This window comes from Onychomys torridus, chromosome 5 (assembly GCF_903995425.1).
Source record: "Onychomys torridus chromosome 5, mOncTor1.1, whole genome shotgun sequence".
Taxonomy (NCBI): Eukaryota; Metazoa; Chordata; class Mammalia; order Rodentia; family Cricetidae; genus Onychomys; species Onychomys torridus.
Window position 1 is genome coordinate 109,139,616 of NC_050447.1, and position 18,867 is coordinate 109,158,482.

Consider the following 18,867-nt stretch of genomic DNA (forward strand, 5'->3'; position numbering starts at 1 on the left):
AATAATCCTACCTTTCCACAGGTGTTCTGTAGGGATGAAAATTAGTAGGTAGATTTCACCTTTATTCTGGCTGTCATTACCACCGAGGGTACTAGTGCAGACAGGGACAGAGGCTGTCTAAGTTACCAGCTGCTCATTTCACAGTAGCACACTCAGAGCTCCTGGTGAACATTTCTCTTGAATGGTCTTTAGAAATTGCAACAAAACAGCAATGAAAGTAGAAACATGTATGGTTTGAAATTCATCTACTACCACTCAAAATACTCATAAATTGAGCAACTTAATTTGCTTTTAGTATTAAGTGCATACTAATAAACACTGAAAATACTTCACCTTATATGTAAATGTGCTCAGACTAACCAAACTCCACCCCTCTGTATCTTTAATGTAGCAATTCTGTCTGCTCTTAATGGCTTCCACAATAGCTTCATAATTTTAACCCTTCCACTGTTTGAGCTGCATAGTTAAAGAAAGCAAGTTTAAGAAGAAACACTGGAGCAAGCAGTAATGATTCTTGGAAAGCTGATGCCAAGGTTGTTATCATGCTGAACTCTGACATTACCTGAAATCAGAACATATCCACTTTACCTCAGTGTACAGTTGCAAACAGTAGTACTAATATATTCCTTCATACTAATACTTGGGTAATAAGAGAAACTGTGTTTTTCTTGTAGCTGTCTTTCTATCAATGTACATTTTTGTAAGCTCATCTTTGATAGGGTTACCAAAAACTTTTTGATACAATTTTAGTGCTAAATTCAGCAGTGTGTTGAAGCTAGTGGCTGGAAACATCTCAATACAGAACAATTTTCCTTTTCTACAAATCAGAGACTTAACTCAGTTCACCACATTACATAAAAGGTTTGTGAAAGACATTCTTTCCAACACTGCACCCTAACCAACTTTGGTTATGAAGGTTTTCTGCTCTAAGTGAACCCCTCCCTCTAATGACCCCTGTTGACATGACACAGGTAGAAAAGAACTCAAGCTTCCTTCACATTGGTACCTTAGCTTTCACTGGTTTTCATACAGAAGTGTTAAGGTTCTTAGGATTGAGGTGAACATTTCTGAAACCATGGGATGATTTTTTAGATGAATTCATTTTTCTAAGTTTCAAGCAGAGGTGCCATCAGTCAAGACGTGGCTGGAAATTCCTGAAATCATGATTGTATGCATGTTTCCAAATGAATATTATCAATAGAGACCCCTAAGCCTGGCTTACTGCTCATCCCTGTGTCCACTCCCAACAGTGTCTTCTTCTGTCTTGCCCAGACACAGAATAAAGGTCATAACTTTAATTCACAATACTTAGAAACTATTTCCTCTTTGGTGAACACATGCTCTCTATGATTGCCACAGCAAAGAAGGCCCCAAGTGCTAGAGATGCTGGAGTTATTTTGCCACCCAGAGTAGCAAGGGCTAGTACAAGGCAAGTAATATCCCATACCAAAGTACTCCACATTAATGTTCCCTTAAAAGATGAAGGGGCAGCTAGATGTGGTGGCACACACCTATAATTCTAACATCTGGGAGTCTGAAGATAGCTTGGGATATATAGTGAGACGCTGTCTAAACAAACAACAAAAGCAAGAAAACCCACCAATGAATGTGGCAAACTGCAGACTATAATCAATCGGGATGATTAAGTGATAGCAATGGCCTTATAAGTAGTACTGGAAGGAATTCTGGAATCCCTTTAGTATGGAAAGACCCAAGACAGAATCTGGCTGACTTTCTTGCTCCTTGCCTAAAGTAGAAATTGTGGGCAATTCTTTGCTGCCCAGGCTTCCTATGATTTCCTCACCCAGGGCCATCCACAGTCCACCTTCACTGCCTGGCCCTATCTCTCACCTAACATTTCTAACCTTCCCTAAAAGCAAACAGGGAAGGCAGGTTTGGTAGAGAAGCCAATATGTACTGCTTGGGCCAGTGTGTCTTTCTAGCGTCATCTTATATTGCTAGAATGGTAGTTAAGAAGAAGGTGGAGGAATGTACTTGCTGGCCCTGAGATAGGATACAGTGCATATACCTAAGAGGTTTGAGACTGGCATACCAGACTGCAATTTTCAGGGAGCAAGATGGCCCAAGAATGTCAAGGAACAAACAAGTATAGGTGGGGTCATAATTATGGGGAGGAAGCAAGAGGCTGACTTGTTCACTATCAAAGAAAAATAATTCTCATTTCTCCCTGAAGAGAGAATGATCCTTACAGCTGTGTGAAGGTTAAGAACTGCTGGTGCTGCCTTGGATCCCTCAGGGTTGCCACAATGAAGATTCAATATCCTATACACGTAGAATGTGGAGGAAGAGGGAATGACCTGAGAAGAGGCTGAGCTAGGTAAGTGACATGCTTATTGTTTTTGGAACAAAAAGGTAATATGACTTTTATCTATTAGGTTCTACTGACTTGAGAGCTAATAATGTTCCTGAATTTCTGAGCTTGCTGAAGACTGAGAAGATATGAGCTCACATTTAGCTCTTTGTCCTTGAGAAAAAAAAAAAAAAAAGGTTCAGCTGTCCTGGAACCTTGGTTTTTGTTTGGAGAGTCCTTTAAAAATTGCAAAATCCACTTTTGGTGGCCTCATAACGCCCAGGATGACTGAAGTGACAGGAAGCTGCCACAAGAAGGGTGACTAGCAAGTAGAGTAGCAAGTTACATCATATGAGGTGGGGGGAATTTCAACTGGGGTGCTGTCTTTAGAATCAGTGTATCTGACAGCTGGGCTGGTGTCCATGGCTTCTGTTTCAAAGAACTTGGAGGAGTTATGACTGAATTGGTATACCAGCTCCAGTAGAAGGGCTTGATAGGAAAAAGACCACAGTTCATGAGATTGCCCCCATCCTCCCACAATTCAGGCTTTCTAAAAGTAATTTCTAGGTGTCTTGGGTTCTGAGTTGAAAACATCACAATTTTGATAGCATAGATCCTTTGCCTGAGGTGATCTCGGGACAAACTGCACATTTCATTTAGTTAACAAACACTGGAAGTCAGTTCTATGTGAGCCTGTTCTTTACATGGTAGATAAGAATGGACATGAGGCATGTATGGTGACACACGCCTTTAATCCCAGCACTCAGGAGGCAGAGCCAGCCTAGTCTACAGAGTGAGATCCAGGAAAGTCACCAAAACTACACAGAGAAACCTTGTCTTTAAAAACCAAAAACCAAAACCAAGAAAAGAATGGACGTACTTGCCATGCACTACTTCAGGGACTTTTCATATATTACCTTATTTGATGCTTGCTACAACGCCACTATCCCCACTTGTATTTGTCACCAGGCACTGAAGGGTTAAGTCATATACATGGTAGGTCAAGTCTAGACTTAATGCAGATAGGTTCTTGTGGAAGCAGTGACTATGACACAGGTTAGATCCTGTCCTCATGGGGTGGGACAAAACAGATAAGGCTCTGAGTACTAGTATTTAAGGTGTTGATAAGTGCTCTGAGGAATAAGGGCAAATAGCTGTTTTAAACAGCATGGCTAAAGAGGAAAACCATACCTTGGGAGTCTGGCTGGATTCCTCTGGGAAGAGGGAGTGAAGACTGGCTGTGCACCAGGACCAGCAATGGGAACAGTTAAGGTGATGGGGATGAGAGCAGTGAAGGGCCTCTGAGGATCTCTTGAGAATTTCATGTTTTATTGTCAAGCTGCTTCTTTAAAGCCCCTGGGGGGAGTTCAGCAGGACAGTGACTCAATCTGATCCCTTCTTCAGAAAAAGACCACTCTAGTGTGTGAACAGAACCCAGGGGACACACTGAGGAATCGGAGACAGCAATGACAATGGCTAATGCACAGATAGTGTGACAATCTAGTTCCTCTCTTACTTTAGACCTTTGCTGTAAGGCCAGTTTATGCCAGCTTGCAGCAAGTTGGCTCAGCAAGTACTCTACTGTGGTGAATGTGGCACTTAGATACAGGAAGATTTGACATGAAAGGGAAATAAACAGAATTAGCTGCTTGCTCAGGTATAACTGGCTAAGTTTTCCGGTGAAATGAGTATGCTGCCTTCGTCAGGTGTCTCTAAGATGGGAACATGTGGCTCTACTAGGTTACCATGGAAACCTTGAAAGAAGGCAGTGCACATCTTTCATGAGGAAAGTGCAGCCATCAGGCTGTCCTGAGGTGGGCACCACCACCTGTGCTCATAGTCCATTTCTCCTGATGTCCCAGCCTGTTCTCAGTGTAAATTCACTGGGAATGTGGACTGAGCCATAGTCTGTCTAGTCTTTTTATTGTTTGGTTTGTTTTATCTTTGCAGTTTTGGGGCTAGAACTAAAGAGCTATGCCCACAGTTGGCAAGTGTTCTACCATTAAGCCATGACCCCAGCTTTGGCTTATCTTTTGAGAATAGTTTTAGCATTTAAAACCAAGAGGTAATACAGAAAATTAAAGATTAGACATGAGAAATGGTGGCAGAGATTACATATAGGTCCCCTTTCCAATGTAGTTTATGTTCTGATCATGCTTGCCACTTTCTGCACAGAGGAAGTGCCAAAGACCCGGATCATTGTGCATTTATATAATATAGAGACTCAAGCTGCTTATCTTCCGAAGTTCTACCACTAGAGGATTCCATGAAACGATCCAGTCACCAGAGACTGCAAAGTGCCCTTGGCCTAGAGTTTTCCAAGTGACACATGTACCTGTAGTTCTCACTTATATATGTAAATGTGCAGACTGGGCCTTTTCCTGGTGACCATATTACCTTTTCAGGCCTTTAGCTGACGATCATTTCCTAGGCACATCCAAATGTGGCTCGATTATTCTGACTAGACAAGTGTGGGACTCAGAGGATTATCAGAGTTTAATGCTACTCTTTTTTTTTTTTTTTTTTTTTTTGATTTTCCAGACAGGGTTTCTCTGTGTAGTTTTTGGTGGCTGTCCTTGATCTCGCTCTGTAGACTAGGCTCGTCTTGAACTCACAGAGATCCCCCGGCTCTGCGTCCCGAGTGCTGGGATTAAAGGCATGGCCCACCACTGCCTGGCTTGATGCTACTCTTGAAGAGAGTACTCCATTGTGTAGGCAACAGAAACAGGTTTAATCTTGACACAAAATGCAAGTCTCATTTTTTTAATATTATTTTTTGTTTTAATTCTATTTTGAGACAATTGTGAAAAGAGCCAAGGAAAGACTAAATTAGAGATAATGTTGGCCAAGCATGACTCTCCCAACAGAACTTTGGAAATGTACCCCCTCCACACTGCATAAACAAATTTGCTGTAAGAGAGAAAACAGGTAAAAACAGAATTGGAGCTGTGCCAATCTGAAGAAAAGTGAAATGGGAAGTTTAAGGCAGAAAGCCAATCACTAGAAGATTACATCAGTCTTTGACACATCAATTACTTCAGAAGATGGACATTTCACACTACCACACTAGTCAGGAGACCATGCTTCCATGTGAGAGAGTCTTGCCTTACAAAGCTCTACAAGAAGCCTGAATCAGGGTGACTCCTGACACCGAAACAGAATGAAATCAGAAACACCTCTTGGGGGCCATTGTAGGTCAGCATGTAAACAGATGTGTTCTGTACCCTGTATCTGCAAACACACCTTCCACATGCTAACAGCTCATGTGTATAGCCCATTCTATTCATCTTAAATTCTGGTGAGAAAAAAACAAGAAAAAGGAGAATATATTTGTGCTTTGATATAAGTCACATAGCCATGTACATTTATAGACACTTGGAACAAAAAGCAGTTTCCCACATTCAAGGCATCAACTTTAGTAAACCAGGAGAGCTCTGTTTCCCAGATGAACCAGGCCCTGGAAATCCTGGAAAGCTGATATTCTCCTGTAGGATGTCCTTGAATCTAGTGATAGGATAGTTCATCCAGGCATGTCTGCATTAGAAAAGAAGACAGTGCCTCACCATCCTGCAGTGGAAATCACAAACACCAAAGCAGTGATGTCCAATCAAGGAGGGAATGTCAAAGCTGAAGATGCATAATGAAAAGCAGTCTGTCACTGAACCATCTTACCTGTCTACGGATTATTTCAAGGTCTCTTTTGGCTTTATTCACCAGGGCTTGAATTTCTACAGGATCCTTTACATTCTTATTTTCTCGGAAGGCATCTCTTATCCTCCTGACAGCATACATTCTAATGAATTCAGAGAAAAAAAAGAAAAGATGTCAGCAGGTATGAGGTTCTGCTTTTGAATGAATTTAAAATTTTTTCCCTCTAGAATTAACTGTAAAATATTCTCCTACAGATAACCCAGTTTGATCTTTGCTTGTCTATTCTAGGATGGCTAAGCAAGAAGATTTAGGAAAATAAATCTATCCCAAACAAGTTATATACAAATGGCAAATTGCTGCTAAAATGCTCCTTAGATCACTGGCTCTTTGGGGTTACACGTGTCTGGCTTCCCTCCATTAACATGGACAACTGAATCTTTTTTTTTTTTTCCAGAGCTGAGGACCGAACCCAGGGCCTTGCGCTTGCTAGGCAAGTGCTCTACCACTGTGCTAAATCCCCAACCCTGGATAATTGAATCTTTACTGTGCAGAGACAATCACGAATTCTGAGGAAAAATGATGCATTTCATATGCATCTACAAGGCAGTGATCAGCCTTCTAATTCCTGCTCATTAGATGACAGCTGGGTAAGCAGGCCCATGGCCATCTCTGGTGTACTTTTATGACACAGTGTCTCGGTTCCTTATGTAAATAGAAAAGGCATAAAATATTTTAATTCTGCTTTTCTTTTTGGGACAGGGTTTTGCTAGGTAGGCCTGGCTGGCCTAGAACTTGCAATCCTCCTGCCTTGGCCTCAGGAATGTTGAGATTATATGCATGTATCACCATTCTTTGCTTAATTCGAATAAATTTTCTTGTGTGTGTGTGTGTGTGTATGTGTGTGTGTTTTCACAACAGGGTTTCTCCATGGAGTCCTGGCTATCTTGGAACTTGCTCTGTAGACCTGGCTTGCCGCAAACTCAGAGATCCACCTGACTCTACCTCCCGAGTGCTAGGATTAAAGTCATGTGCCATAACTGCCTGGCTTAATTCTAATATTTCTTTCTATCTATCTATCTATCTATCTATCTATCTATCTATCTATCCATTCATTCATTCATTCATTCATTTATTTTTTTCTCCTTTTTAAAAATGATATTTGTGTTCTAATTTTACACATCAGCCATGGGTTCCTCTGTTCTCTCCCCTCCTGCCACTGCCCCCACCTTCCCCCTAGCCCCTCCCCTCCATTCCCATCTCCTCCAGGGCCAAGACTCCCCTGGCGATTCAATTCAACCTGGTGGATTCAGTACAGGCAGATCCAGTCCCCTCCTTCCAGGCTGAGCATGTGTCCCTGTGTAAGCCCAAGTTCCAAAGAGCCAGCTCATGCGCTAAGGACAGGTCCAGGTCCCACATCCTGGATGTCTCCCAAACAGTTCAAGCTATTCAATTGTCTCACTTATCCAGAGGGCCTGATCCACAGCTTTTGGTTCATAATTTATGTGTTTCCATTAGTTTGGCTATTTGTCCCTGTGCTTTTCCAATCTTGGTCTCAACAATTCACACTCTTACAGTCCAATCCACATGTAAAACTGGTTTTGTAACAAGACCTGATTTCCAAGTGTCTTTTTTTTTTTTTTTGGTGGCTGGTGCTCTAAATCAGGCAAAGCATGTGCTTGACTACTGAGCTCTGCCTGCATCCTCATCCATTGCTTTAGTTCTTTATTCACAATTCATCACAAGCTTGTATAAGAACACCACAGCCTATAGTAGCCATCAATACCCTTATTTTTTTTTCCCAGAACAGGTAACTGGTTTAGAATACCTAAAAGAAAAAATGCTGTAGGAGGACCCTTCTGTATGCTGTGAATGTATGTTGCTCTTACTGGTGTATATAAAAGCTGATTTGGTTTATAGGAAGGCAGAATAAGGCTGGTAGGGAAATCTAAATGGAGATACAGGCAGCAGGGCGGAGTTTGGAGAGATGAAAGTCAGCTGCCCAAAATGCAAGATGCCAAAGGACCGGTAAACCATGGGCTACATGGCAATGCATAGATTTATATAAATGGGATAAAAATTTAAATGTAAGAGCCAATTAGAAATAAGCCTGACACTTTGTCTTGTTGACTGTGTCCTTTGCCCTACAAAAGCTCAGTTTCAACAGGTCCCATTGATTGATTGTTTCTCTCAGTGTCTGTGCTACTGGTGTTATATTTAGGAAGTGATCTCCTATGCCAATGCCTTCAAAACTACTTCCTACTTTCTCTTCTATCAGGTTCAGAGTAACTGGATTTATGTTGAGGTCTTTGATCCACTTGGATTTAAGTTTTGTGCATGGTGACAGATATGGATCTATTTGCATCCTTCTACATGTTGACATCCAGTTATGCGAGCACCATTTGTTGAAGATGCTTTCTTTTTTCCTGTGTACATTTTTGGCTTCTTTGTGAAAAATTATATGTTCATAGGTGTGCGGGTTAATGTCAGGGTCTTTAATTCTATTCCATTGGTCCACATGTTGGTTTTTATGCCAGTACCAAGCTGTTTTTATTACTGTAGCTCTATAGCAGAGCTTGAGGTCGGGGATTGTGATGCCTCCAGAGGTTGTTTTATTATACAGGATTCTTTTGACTATCCTGGGTTTTTTGTTTTTCCATGAAGTTGAGTATTATTCTTTCCAGGTCTGTAATAAGCCTGAGCCATCAGCCAAACATTTATAATTAATATAAGCCTCTGGATGATAATTTGGGAAACAGCTGTGGGACGGGGCAGGACAGAGTAAAGCTTCCGTTTATAAAAAAGAGCATTGGATGGAAATAAATGTAAAGTTTTTTTTTCCCCCAGATTTTAAGAAAATAGAGTTGCTCAAGGTGCTCTATAATTTATATCAATTAAGCTCAAGGTTGATCTCAGAATATCTGGCTCTACACTTTTTTTTTTTTTTTTTTTTAAACTCTGCTCAGCTTTCCAAGGCCTTACCTAAGGAAATTTAGCTCTGTATCTCAGAATTCAACATGCCAAAAGCTAGCTGGTGAGATGGCTCAGTGGATAAAGGTATCTGCCATTCAAGCCTGGCAATCTGAGTTTGAGTCCTGGAATTCACATAAAGTGGAAAGAGAAAACCAATTCCACAATGTTGCCCTCTGACCTCCATTCATGCACTGTGGAATTTGTGAGCCACCTTACTCAATTACCCCCCCCCCCCACACACACATACAGTCAAAAATCTCAGCTCTACACCTAGACACACCTTTGAAACAATAACATGATGGTGTCCTTCTCTTTTTTGTTTCTACGAAAAGATACTTCACTGGCTCAGAACCAGAGATGCTTTTGCATGGGTTATTTCTTTCAGTTTGGGGAAGGTCAACACAATCTAGATAGCCCCTCACTTTGTTGGAGGACTAACCACTAGTTATTTCAATCCTGCCTCATTCTGTTTATATCCCTTTCCCCCATTTAATTTATTTTTGTAATGTAAAAAATTACCACAAGTTTTAGATGAGTATAGTGATGCATACCTTTAATACCAGCACTCAGGACGCTAAGGCCAAAGTAAGTTAGTAAGAAATACATAAGAAAAAAGAAAAGCCCCAGAATAAGGCAAAGGCACACACACGAATGCTGAGGGTAAACAAACCAAATTGCTTGGGAAATTAATTATAATGAAAGGGAATGTCCCAGAGTTGAGTGTAACAACCTGAGAAGACTCACCAAGATTTAACAACTAGAGGACAATGCTAAGACATTTATTTCAACCCCCAACTCCAAGGTTGGAGAAGACAATACTTTTAAAGGAGAAAGAACTCAAAGTAGATGACAGTGAATGGGACACAGAGATACGCTCAGAAGCGCATTTTTAACTCCTAAAGAGAAAGGCTGCGCCTCACGTGACAGTCCAAAAGGTTAAAGCATTAAAAGTTGGGGAACAATACCATGAGGTGTACAGCACCTGATATGCCTTTTCTTATTCAAGCCCCACACACTGACTCAGAGAGATATGACTCAGTGTGTGGCAGCAATGGGCTCTGAACTCAGGTGATTATCTTTTAATCCTAAGTCATAACACCTGAGGTTAATAAACTACCCACTATTTGATAAGTGCCTGGCTAAGCCAAGCCAAGCTGTTACTCATTTGAAAGGCTTCACAAAAACATCTCTGGCATAGAAAAGCTTAAAAGGTCATCTTCACTCTCAACACTGTCAAGTTCTCCTACAAACAGTTCAAGTGTTGAGCCCGTCCTACAAAGATGAGTGGCTGAGAGCCTTAGAGGGAAAGAGCTGTTGATATAGCACCAAAAGTAAGTGAAAGAACTGAGTTTAATTGTTTCAAAAGGAAGCAATGACAACTGAAGGGTTGTAGAGTGAGGTGGTTAAATTACCACAAGAAAATACACTTTGGGGACCAATGCAAAATTTCTGAGTTCTGGAGTAGATGTGAATAAATCCTACTATACTTCTTGGTTCAGAATTCTCTCATTGTCTCAATGTGGGCCACTCTTTCAGTCCTTCCAGCACCTTCTATATGAACCATTCACCATTCACCAGCCATGTGGGAAGGCATGCCTTTTCATCAGTTCTTTGCTTGAGGCTAGCTAGCTCTGTGTATATGAAGTGTTCTTTTGCTGGAGGTTTTTTTTTTTTTTTTTTTTGGGCAAACTCCACTCATTTCTAAAGACCTAAGTAACAAACAGATATGATAGAGGATTAATATCCTACTTGAATAAACACCACGTATTACGCCAACCAAAAGACAAAGACCAGAGCAAACCAATGAGAACACAGAACAATACTTTACAGGTGAGTACACAGAGACTGAATCTACAAAGAGCTGTATGAATGGCCAGCCATCATCCAAGAAATACACACTCAAACAAAGCACCACTTTTCTGGTCTTCAGTTAAAAACATATTTAGAAAAAGTCAAGGAACCAGTCACTCTGCTAGGAATATAAACTAGTACTGTAGCACAATAATGGGTAATAACTCAAGTTTAACCTGCAAAATCTGCCTTTGCTGACCTATCCCATGGAAGTAATCTGGAAGAAGTTACATGCATAATGTTCATTACAGATATGTATGCATTACAAACAGAAAAAATACATGTTCAACACTGCAGAAGTGGCTACATAAACTAAGACACTATGCTTTTGAGAGAAATACTTTCAAAAGACGTCACAGGTCTGAAAATGTGAAGTGAAAACTCTCCCCTTTCTATTCTGGCCTTTTAGGCAAGCAGCTTTTTATATGTAATCAGTGATCAGTTTCTTATAATCTTCCCAGAGGTCCAAGATCCTAGACAACTACAAACATCGGGACAACAGGTATTGTGTCCAACAGAGTTGCAAAATAGGGTTTCAGAGCTCAGATAATACATAGGCTGGTGGTAAATCTAGTTTATTGACATGAAGTGTGAGGCCAGAAGAGTTTTCCCAGTGAAAACAGTAGATGTCAAAGAGAAGCTGGCCTTGGATGGAGCCCCGAAGATGTCCTACCAGTACAGAGGAGTAGACATGGCAGGATCTACAAAAAGAATGGGAGACAGAGGTATCAGAAGGCAGGTGGAAAGCTAGAAGATGCACAGGAGACAAGGCAATCTTTCTAGAGAGTGGATGAGATCCTTTCTGGAGGTCCTAACAGTGATATCCATAGGAGTAACACCATCACAATCTAGTAAAAATAGAGTAGCAAAAGCCCTAACACTGGAAGCACATTCATGAATAACAATTAGGGGTAGAAAGAAATTCATTAACACAATTAAGAAAATGCCTTCAACAATAAAAATACAGTATGTGAATCTTTGGAACATAGTGAAAGCCATATTTACATGAAAATTTATGACTTAATAAAATACTAAATTCAACAAATTAAGTACTTCCTTACATTCTAAAAAACAAAATAGTAGAGTCCCTATGAGAAAATAGAAAAAAATGTATTTAAAGTTAGAAATTAAAAGAAAAAGGTCAGATGAAATTAGTTAAGACAGCTTTTTTGTTTTTCTTTTAAATGATGCTATAGTATCTGGCTCATATATCAGAAAAAACAATTACAAGGAAAAAACTGAGGAAGTTTGAAGGTTTGCAAAAAAAAAAAAAAAAGGCTTAAAATATCAGTGTGAATATACTTCAGAACTTGCCAAGGGCTGTTGAGAATGGCAGGTGTGTTCAGCTGCACAGGTGAACACAGGTGGACTGTGTTGTTGATTGTTTTGCTCTTTGGCTCTTTGGGGGCCTGCTACCTAGCTCCCAAATAATAATAAATACTATTTATTTTTTAATAAATTGAAAAAATAAAAAAATAAATCACACACAGAGGCTTATTCTTAATTATAAATGCCCGCCTTAGCTTGGCTTGTTTTTTTTTTTTTTTTTTTGCCAGCTTTTCTTAACTAATTATCCCATGTACCTTTTGCCTCTGGGCTTTTTCCTTTTCTTCTGTGTATCTTACTTTCAATCTTACTCTGTGGCTGGCTGGTGGCTGGCCCCTAGCATCCTCCTTTCCTTGTTCTCTTGCTCTTTCTCCTACTCCTCCCAGATTTCTCCTTCTATATATTCTCTCTGCCTGCCAGCTCCGCCTATCTTTTCTCCTGCATTGCTATTGGTCATTCAGCTCTTTATTAGACCACCAGGTACAGTAACACAGCTTCATAGAGTTAAACAAATGCATCATAAAGGAATGCAACACATCTTTGCATCCCTAAAGCAAATATTCCAAAGCATAAACAAATGTAACACATCTTAAGTAACACTCTACAACAGGACAGTGACACCTGGAGGCAGTTTTGACAGCAGATATCACACCAGGGTAAAGGAGAGACTCTCTCCACAGCTCAAGAGATGAAGCTACGAATGTTTCCCCTCCACAGTCACTCAAGTTTCTTTTGGAAGATTCAAGTACTAATCTAAACATTCAATAAACAAATGAGCAAGCAAACAAACCAAACCTCTAAGAAGTTACAGTAAATTGATGAAACAATAAAATTGTTGAGCAAATATGAAAAAGTATGTGCCAACCAAAGTATATTCAGAACAATATAACTTAACAATTTCCTAGAACTGAAAAATTTGGGTAAGGGTCTATGGGGATACTTGAAAATAACATGATGTTTTAAAAAAATTAATGGACTAGCAGAAAATGAGCAAGTACATCTCTTGTAGCAGGTGATCATCCTTGTCCCTAGGGGAACAGTTGAGGTGCATTTAGCTCTTGGCATCCTTCACAATGCTTAAAAGCACGGAATTTCTTCAGACTTCAACTTCTTATTATCACTTGGGTCTACTATCAGTCACTGACACTTTGTGGCCAATACAATTTCTCAAAATGTTAACCAAGTGATCAATCACAGTAAAGGCTACCCTTGGAAGGGGTTTGCCATGCCTTCATCTGGAAGTGCGGACCAGGTGGAGAGGTTCAGGGTCCTGTCTCATTTGCCTCAAGGTCTAGACTTACAGTACTGCTGTGAAAGCGATAATCCCAGAGGTGGCAGCTGTGGCTGAGATCCATGGTTCCCTTGTCATGTGCCCCAGACTAAGAGAAGAACCCAGGTTTCATTTTCAGAGTCCTGTGAGTTGCCCTTGTGAGGGAATAATCAGAACATTCTGGTAATTTCTTTATGTCTACATACATGTTTCTTTAGTAATTGGCTGCATTTCTTTTTCAAGTATTTTGCCATAAATGTTCCATGTCTAAGAATGAGATTTCCTGCCTCTACCTCCACCTCCAAGAGAAGAGAGCTAGACACAGTACCAGAAAAGAAACCTTAAGCTTTCATTATGTAATAAAACTAAATTTTGGGCTACAGAATATTATATTTTATTTCAGAATTATAGTGTGTGCCAGCCAACCTAAGACATGATACATATTTTTTTTAAAAGATTTTTAAAAATTTATTCATTAGGTATACAGCATGTATGACTGCAGGCCAGAAGAGGGCACTAGATCTCATTACAGATGGTTGTGATCCACCATGTGGTTGCTGGGAATTGAACTCAGGACCTCTGGAAGAGCAGTCAGTGCTCTTAACCTCTGAGCCATCTCTCCAGCCCTAAGACATGATCTTTAAGGTATTTCAAATTTATGAAGAGTAAATACCTACAACAGATTCTTCAGTGAATTCTGGAGTTTCTGCTTTATTAGAGAAAAACAATGTATTGAGTAATGGAAATCTCCCTTGGTCAATGAACTTGAAAAATTCATTAAAATAGCCTATCAAGTTGAAATGCCTCCCCTTTTGTCCTTTTTATTGCCATTACTCACCAACAGCAGTACTAATAAGAAATGACTAAGGAAGGAGAAAAAGGGAGAGTGCAAGTGATCTACCCAAGCTTAGTGTATTATCAAGGATAATTTATACTGTGGCAAAATGTAAGAAAAACCTTCCTTTCTTTCTTTAAGGCCAAACAGCGGAATAGCCCAAAACAAACCTCCAAAAGTGAAACCAATAAACCAAACTGTAAATCTTATCTGCACAAAATACTTCAGGGATATAGTAAGCACATCTACTTTCAGGATGGCAGAGAGTAAATACAGGCTCTAGGCCTGGAGTGTTTGAAGACTACAGAGTATGGTTAAAGTCTAGACGAGTGTCTCCAGTGTCTTGGCTTTGAAAGGGCTGCAGAGGACAAGCTGGTATGTGTTCTCTTAGCTCTTGAATACTGAGGGTGAGGCTGTGCTCAGCTTTGTGGTAGGTCACATACTTAGCATATATAGGGTCCTAGGTTCACTACTGAGCACCCATCTAATCATCTGTCTGGAGATGAAGGGCTCTCAATTTTTTCTGTAGAGTTATGTGAAGATACACTAATCTCTGCACTTACACACAAAATCTGGCAGCCGTTGGATTGCTTTAATTTTGCCTATCCTCTAAAAAAGGCATCTCTAGAGTCTTAATCAGTTCCAAGGTCCACCAACTTACAAATACCATTGGAAGTTAGACAAGATGGTACACATCTGTAATTCCTGTACTTGGGAAGCTGAGACAAGAAAATACAGATCTCAAGGCCAGTCTACTCTACATAGAAAGACCCAGTCTGAAATAACCAAACCAAACCAAACCAAACCAAACCAAACCAAACCAAACCAAACCGACTTCTTCATCTCTTGGAGATGGGTAGGACATACTATCATGAATCATATATGGAGATGGTTATTTTGACCTCGATACTGTACTGTCATTTAACAGATTGCTTGCTTGCCTACTGGCAACATAAATAACTATGTGTTTCTTGGAAGTGGGTCCAAATACTCTCTATATTACATTATTTCCATAATTTTTTTCTTTTGGTTTTTTTGAGACAGGGTTTCTCTGTGTAGCCCTGGCTGTCTTGGAACTCACTATGTAGACCAGGTTGGCTTCAAATTTACAGAGATCCACCTGCCTCTGCCTCCCTGGGATTAAAGGCGCATGCCGCCGCCACCACTGCCACCACCACCACCTGACATATTTGTATCACCTAGTATGTGCTTTAGGTAAAGGTCTAATCTTATATATTAAAACTTGAAGAAAACCAGGTAATTTTCATTTGAAAATTTTGTTACTGGGCTGGAGTGCATGTAGCTCGGCTCATAAAGTGCTTGCTAAGCATGCATGAAGCCCTGGGCTTGACCCCAGCTGCTTAAAGCAGTTGTGGTGTTGCACACCTCCAATGGCAGCACTTGGGAAGTAGAGGGAGGAGGAGAAGTGCACCATCTTTTGCTACATAGCAAGTTTGAGGCCAGCATGGGCTACATGAGACCATATCTTAGAAACAAAACACAAACCAAAACCAAAAAACACCCCCACCTCCCACCTACAAATTACGATTTCCCCCGACTCACAGCAACAGTAAGTAAGTAACACTGAATGGCACTTGGTAGTTATCTGCCAAAGCACACACACACAAATGTGTATGATAGGTAAAATAAAAACTGCAGTCTAGAACTCTGATTATTAACAGATTCAATCTCCTCATTCTGCTACAGGATTGACATTCTTTATCCAATCAGGAAAGAGCCTCTCTCCTTTCAGAACTCATCATGTTTAAAAGGGCCTGTCGATAGCCAATTACAACAGTGAGTTCCCAGGTCTGTTCACCTGGGCTGCTCTCTTCTTGGAAAGTATCTTAGGATAGGGGTGATTTGATTTTCAAAGGCCGTTAACACTTTTTGGACACCGAGGAACATGCTTTGTTTAGGGATGAGACACAGAGTGCTGTTATAAGGAAGGCAGCCAGTGTGAAGTGTTAAGAAGGGCAAGAGAAGACTTCAATATATTGCAAAGAAAACTCCATGTGGAGCCTATGTTGTAAATGGTAAAGTCTAAGAGAGTTTCCTCTTCATTCCCACAAATGTATTTCAGTATTGAAAACTGTATGGAAGCTCAAGCGATTGCTCTGTTGGTGGAGACAGGGGATTCCTAGAACTTGATGGCTAGCTGGTCTTGTCTAACTAGTGAGCTCTAGGTTCAGTGACAGACCCTGCCTCAAAACATAAGGTCAGAGGGTTGGTGAGATGCCTCAGAGGGTAACAGTGCCTGCTATACAGGCCTAATGACACGACTTTGAGTTCCCAGTACCTGTAGAACAGATAGGTATGAGCATGCATACCTGTAACCCAGCATTGTGGGGTAGAAACAGGTAGCCGAAATGGTGACTATGGTAGTTTGAAAGAGAAAAGTGTCCCATAGGTTCATGCATTTTAACACTTGGTTGTTGGGGTATATTTGATTGCACTGTGACACTCAAACTGTGTTAATAAAGTTAACTTTGAATCAGGGGCAGAGCCAACAGTTGGCTGACTGGTACTAGTCACAGAGAAGCCAGGAATATACGGATAGAGAAGATGAACAAAAAAGATGAGGGAGGGATTTGGACTTTTCATGTGCTCTTTGATCTGGGAAGCGTGGAGAGGTCAGCTGGCCACTCTTCCATCGCTTCTTTGATCAGGTTTTCACCCCAGTATTTGACGCTCAAGTTTTCATTGATAACAGAACAATTTCAACAAATGCTTCATTTGGTGCCCCAAATGGACTGCCTGTTTTCAAAAAATGACACAGAGCCTTATTAGTTATAAATGCTTGGCATAAGCTTAGGCATGTTCCCAACTAGCTCTTATAACTTAACTCATTTATACTAATCTATGCTCTGCCATGTGTCTTGCTACCTCTCCTACATACCGTATGTCCAACTCTGTGTCTTGCTGGCTTAAACTATATGCCTCAGAACCTTCCCAGTGTCTCCCCCATCCCCCACATCTACAGAAGTTCTACCTATCTTCTCCTGCTTAGCTATTGGTCATTCAACTCTTTATTAAACCAATCAGAAGATGCCTTGGCAGAGACAATATCTTCACAGGGTACAAGAAGATTATCCCACAACACTTGGTCCCTAGTTGGTGATGCCATTTGATGAGGTTATGAAATAATTATGACATAACCATAAAAACTTTACTTTCTTAAAAAAAACTTAAGAAACAACAACCTCACTAGATGGCCCACCACAATAGTCCCTTAAATAAAACCTCTATGGTATGGAACTGGAAGGTGTGCAGTCCTTAGGGGTCTCTAGTCTTCTGTCCATAAGTTCTCAGGAATAAGGTAAAGGATTGGCCTTCAGCTAAGTCTAGACTCTGCTATTTGGAACATGTCAAAATTTACACTGAAGAGAATATTATTTGTGGAGTACTACCAAAAAGGCACACCCTCTATGCATTCCTCTACATACTCCAAGCTTTATCTGTGGGTTATGTTAGGGGCTTGCAGCTTAGTTCCTTGTAAACTGATTCATTACTGTGGTGTGCCATTAGCCAATATCACAGGATACCAAGAAACTGCCTTTCAGATTGCCATTCATCTGCTGAATAGTTGCTTTAGTTGATGATGGGACCTCATTCATGATGGCAGTCTCAGAAAACTGTATCCCCCAGTGCTATCCCAGCATTTTAGATGGTCAGATGATAAAACTGTCTCTTCACTTATTTCCCAGAAAGCACTCTGTTGTTATGCACCTTCTGGCTATTTTTCTGCTGACGATGTTGACCTTCAAAGAAAAAAACTGTAAGAGAAAGAGTTGTAATTCCTCTTAGCAACTGGCTGTTTCCACATTGTAATAACTAACTCACATAACCAAGCACCATTCTCTCTAGCAGTTGCTCCTGGGAAGCTCTGAGCCACACCAGACATGGTGATCCTGGTGTCAACTGTTCTGTCTTCTCAACAGCCTGCATGCTTGCAAACCTCATCCCAGGTCTTTGGCTTCCTTTCCTTTCCTTATTTTCTAGATGTTTTTATTTAAAATACTTGTATACAATTCTGATTCCTCATTTAGATTCCTTATTTAAGAAAAAGTAAATTAAGATAAATCAAGAACAAAATTAACCCTAGTTTTATGTGAGAAAAGATAGGTGTTTCAAATTTTTCTTGTTTATTTTTTTTTTCCTCTTTCAGTGCTACGGAATTTAATTTAGGGCCTCATATGTGCTATAAAAATTACACCACCACATCACCAGCCCTGGAAGTTCTTGCTGAGAATTCGGAATAAAATGAAATGATGGTAAGATTCTAGACAAGGTCCAAGGAAGTTTTTTCCAACATAGCATATGACAATGTTAAGGGAAACTAAGGCTACTCAAGATGCACTCTGCAGGCTAAGTCTATATGGATACATAGAATTCTTTCCTTATTAGAGAGTTTGTGTTTAATGAGATATCAGTGATTATCCAAACTCCTATACATGAGATACATAGGTTAAGACAACAAGCATATTTTTAAGTATTTAAAAGAAAGTTCAAGGGTTTTGTAAATAATCCATATTTTAATCAACCAAGTTGACTTGTTTTTCCCCTTTATAAACAAATAATTTAAGTAATTTAATTCAGTGAGAGCAGTGAAGTGAATACAGATATTTGAAGAACAATAAAACATTAATTTTA

At 40.2% G+C, this 18,867-nt stretch overlaps 1 protein-coding gene across 1 annotated transcript in view; it reads right to left on the reverse strand.

Moving 5' to 3' along the window:
- Positions 1–18,867, reverse strand: part of Lyrm4 (LYR motif containing 4) — a 128,247-nt gene that overhangs the window by 92,058 nt on the left and 17,322 nt on the right. The window contains exon 2 of the mRNA XM_036189044.1: positions 5,984–6,104. Coding sequence (XP_036044937.1) covers positions 5,984–6,104 — 121 coding nt within the window. The remainder of the gene's footprint in view (positions 1–5,983; positions 6,105–18,867) is intronic.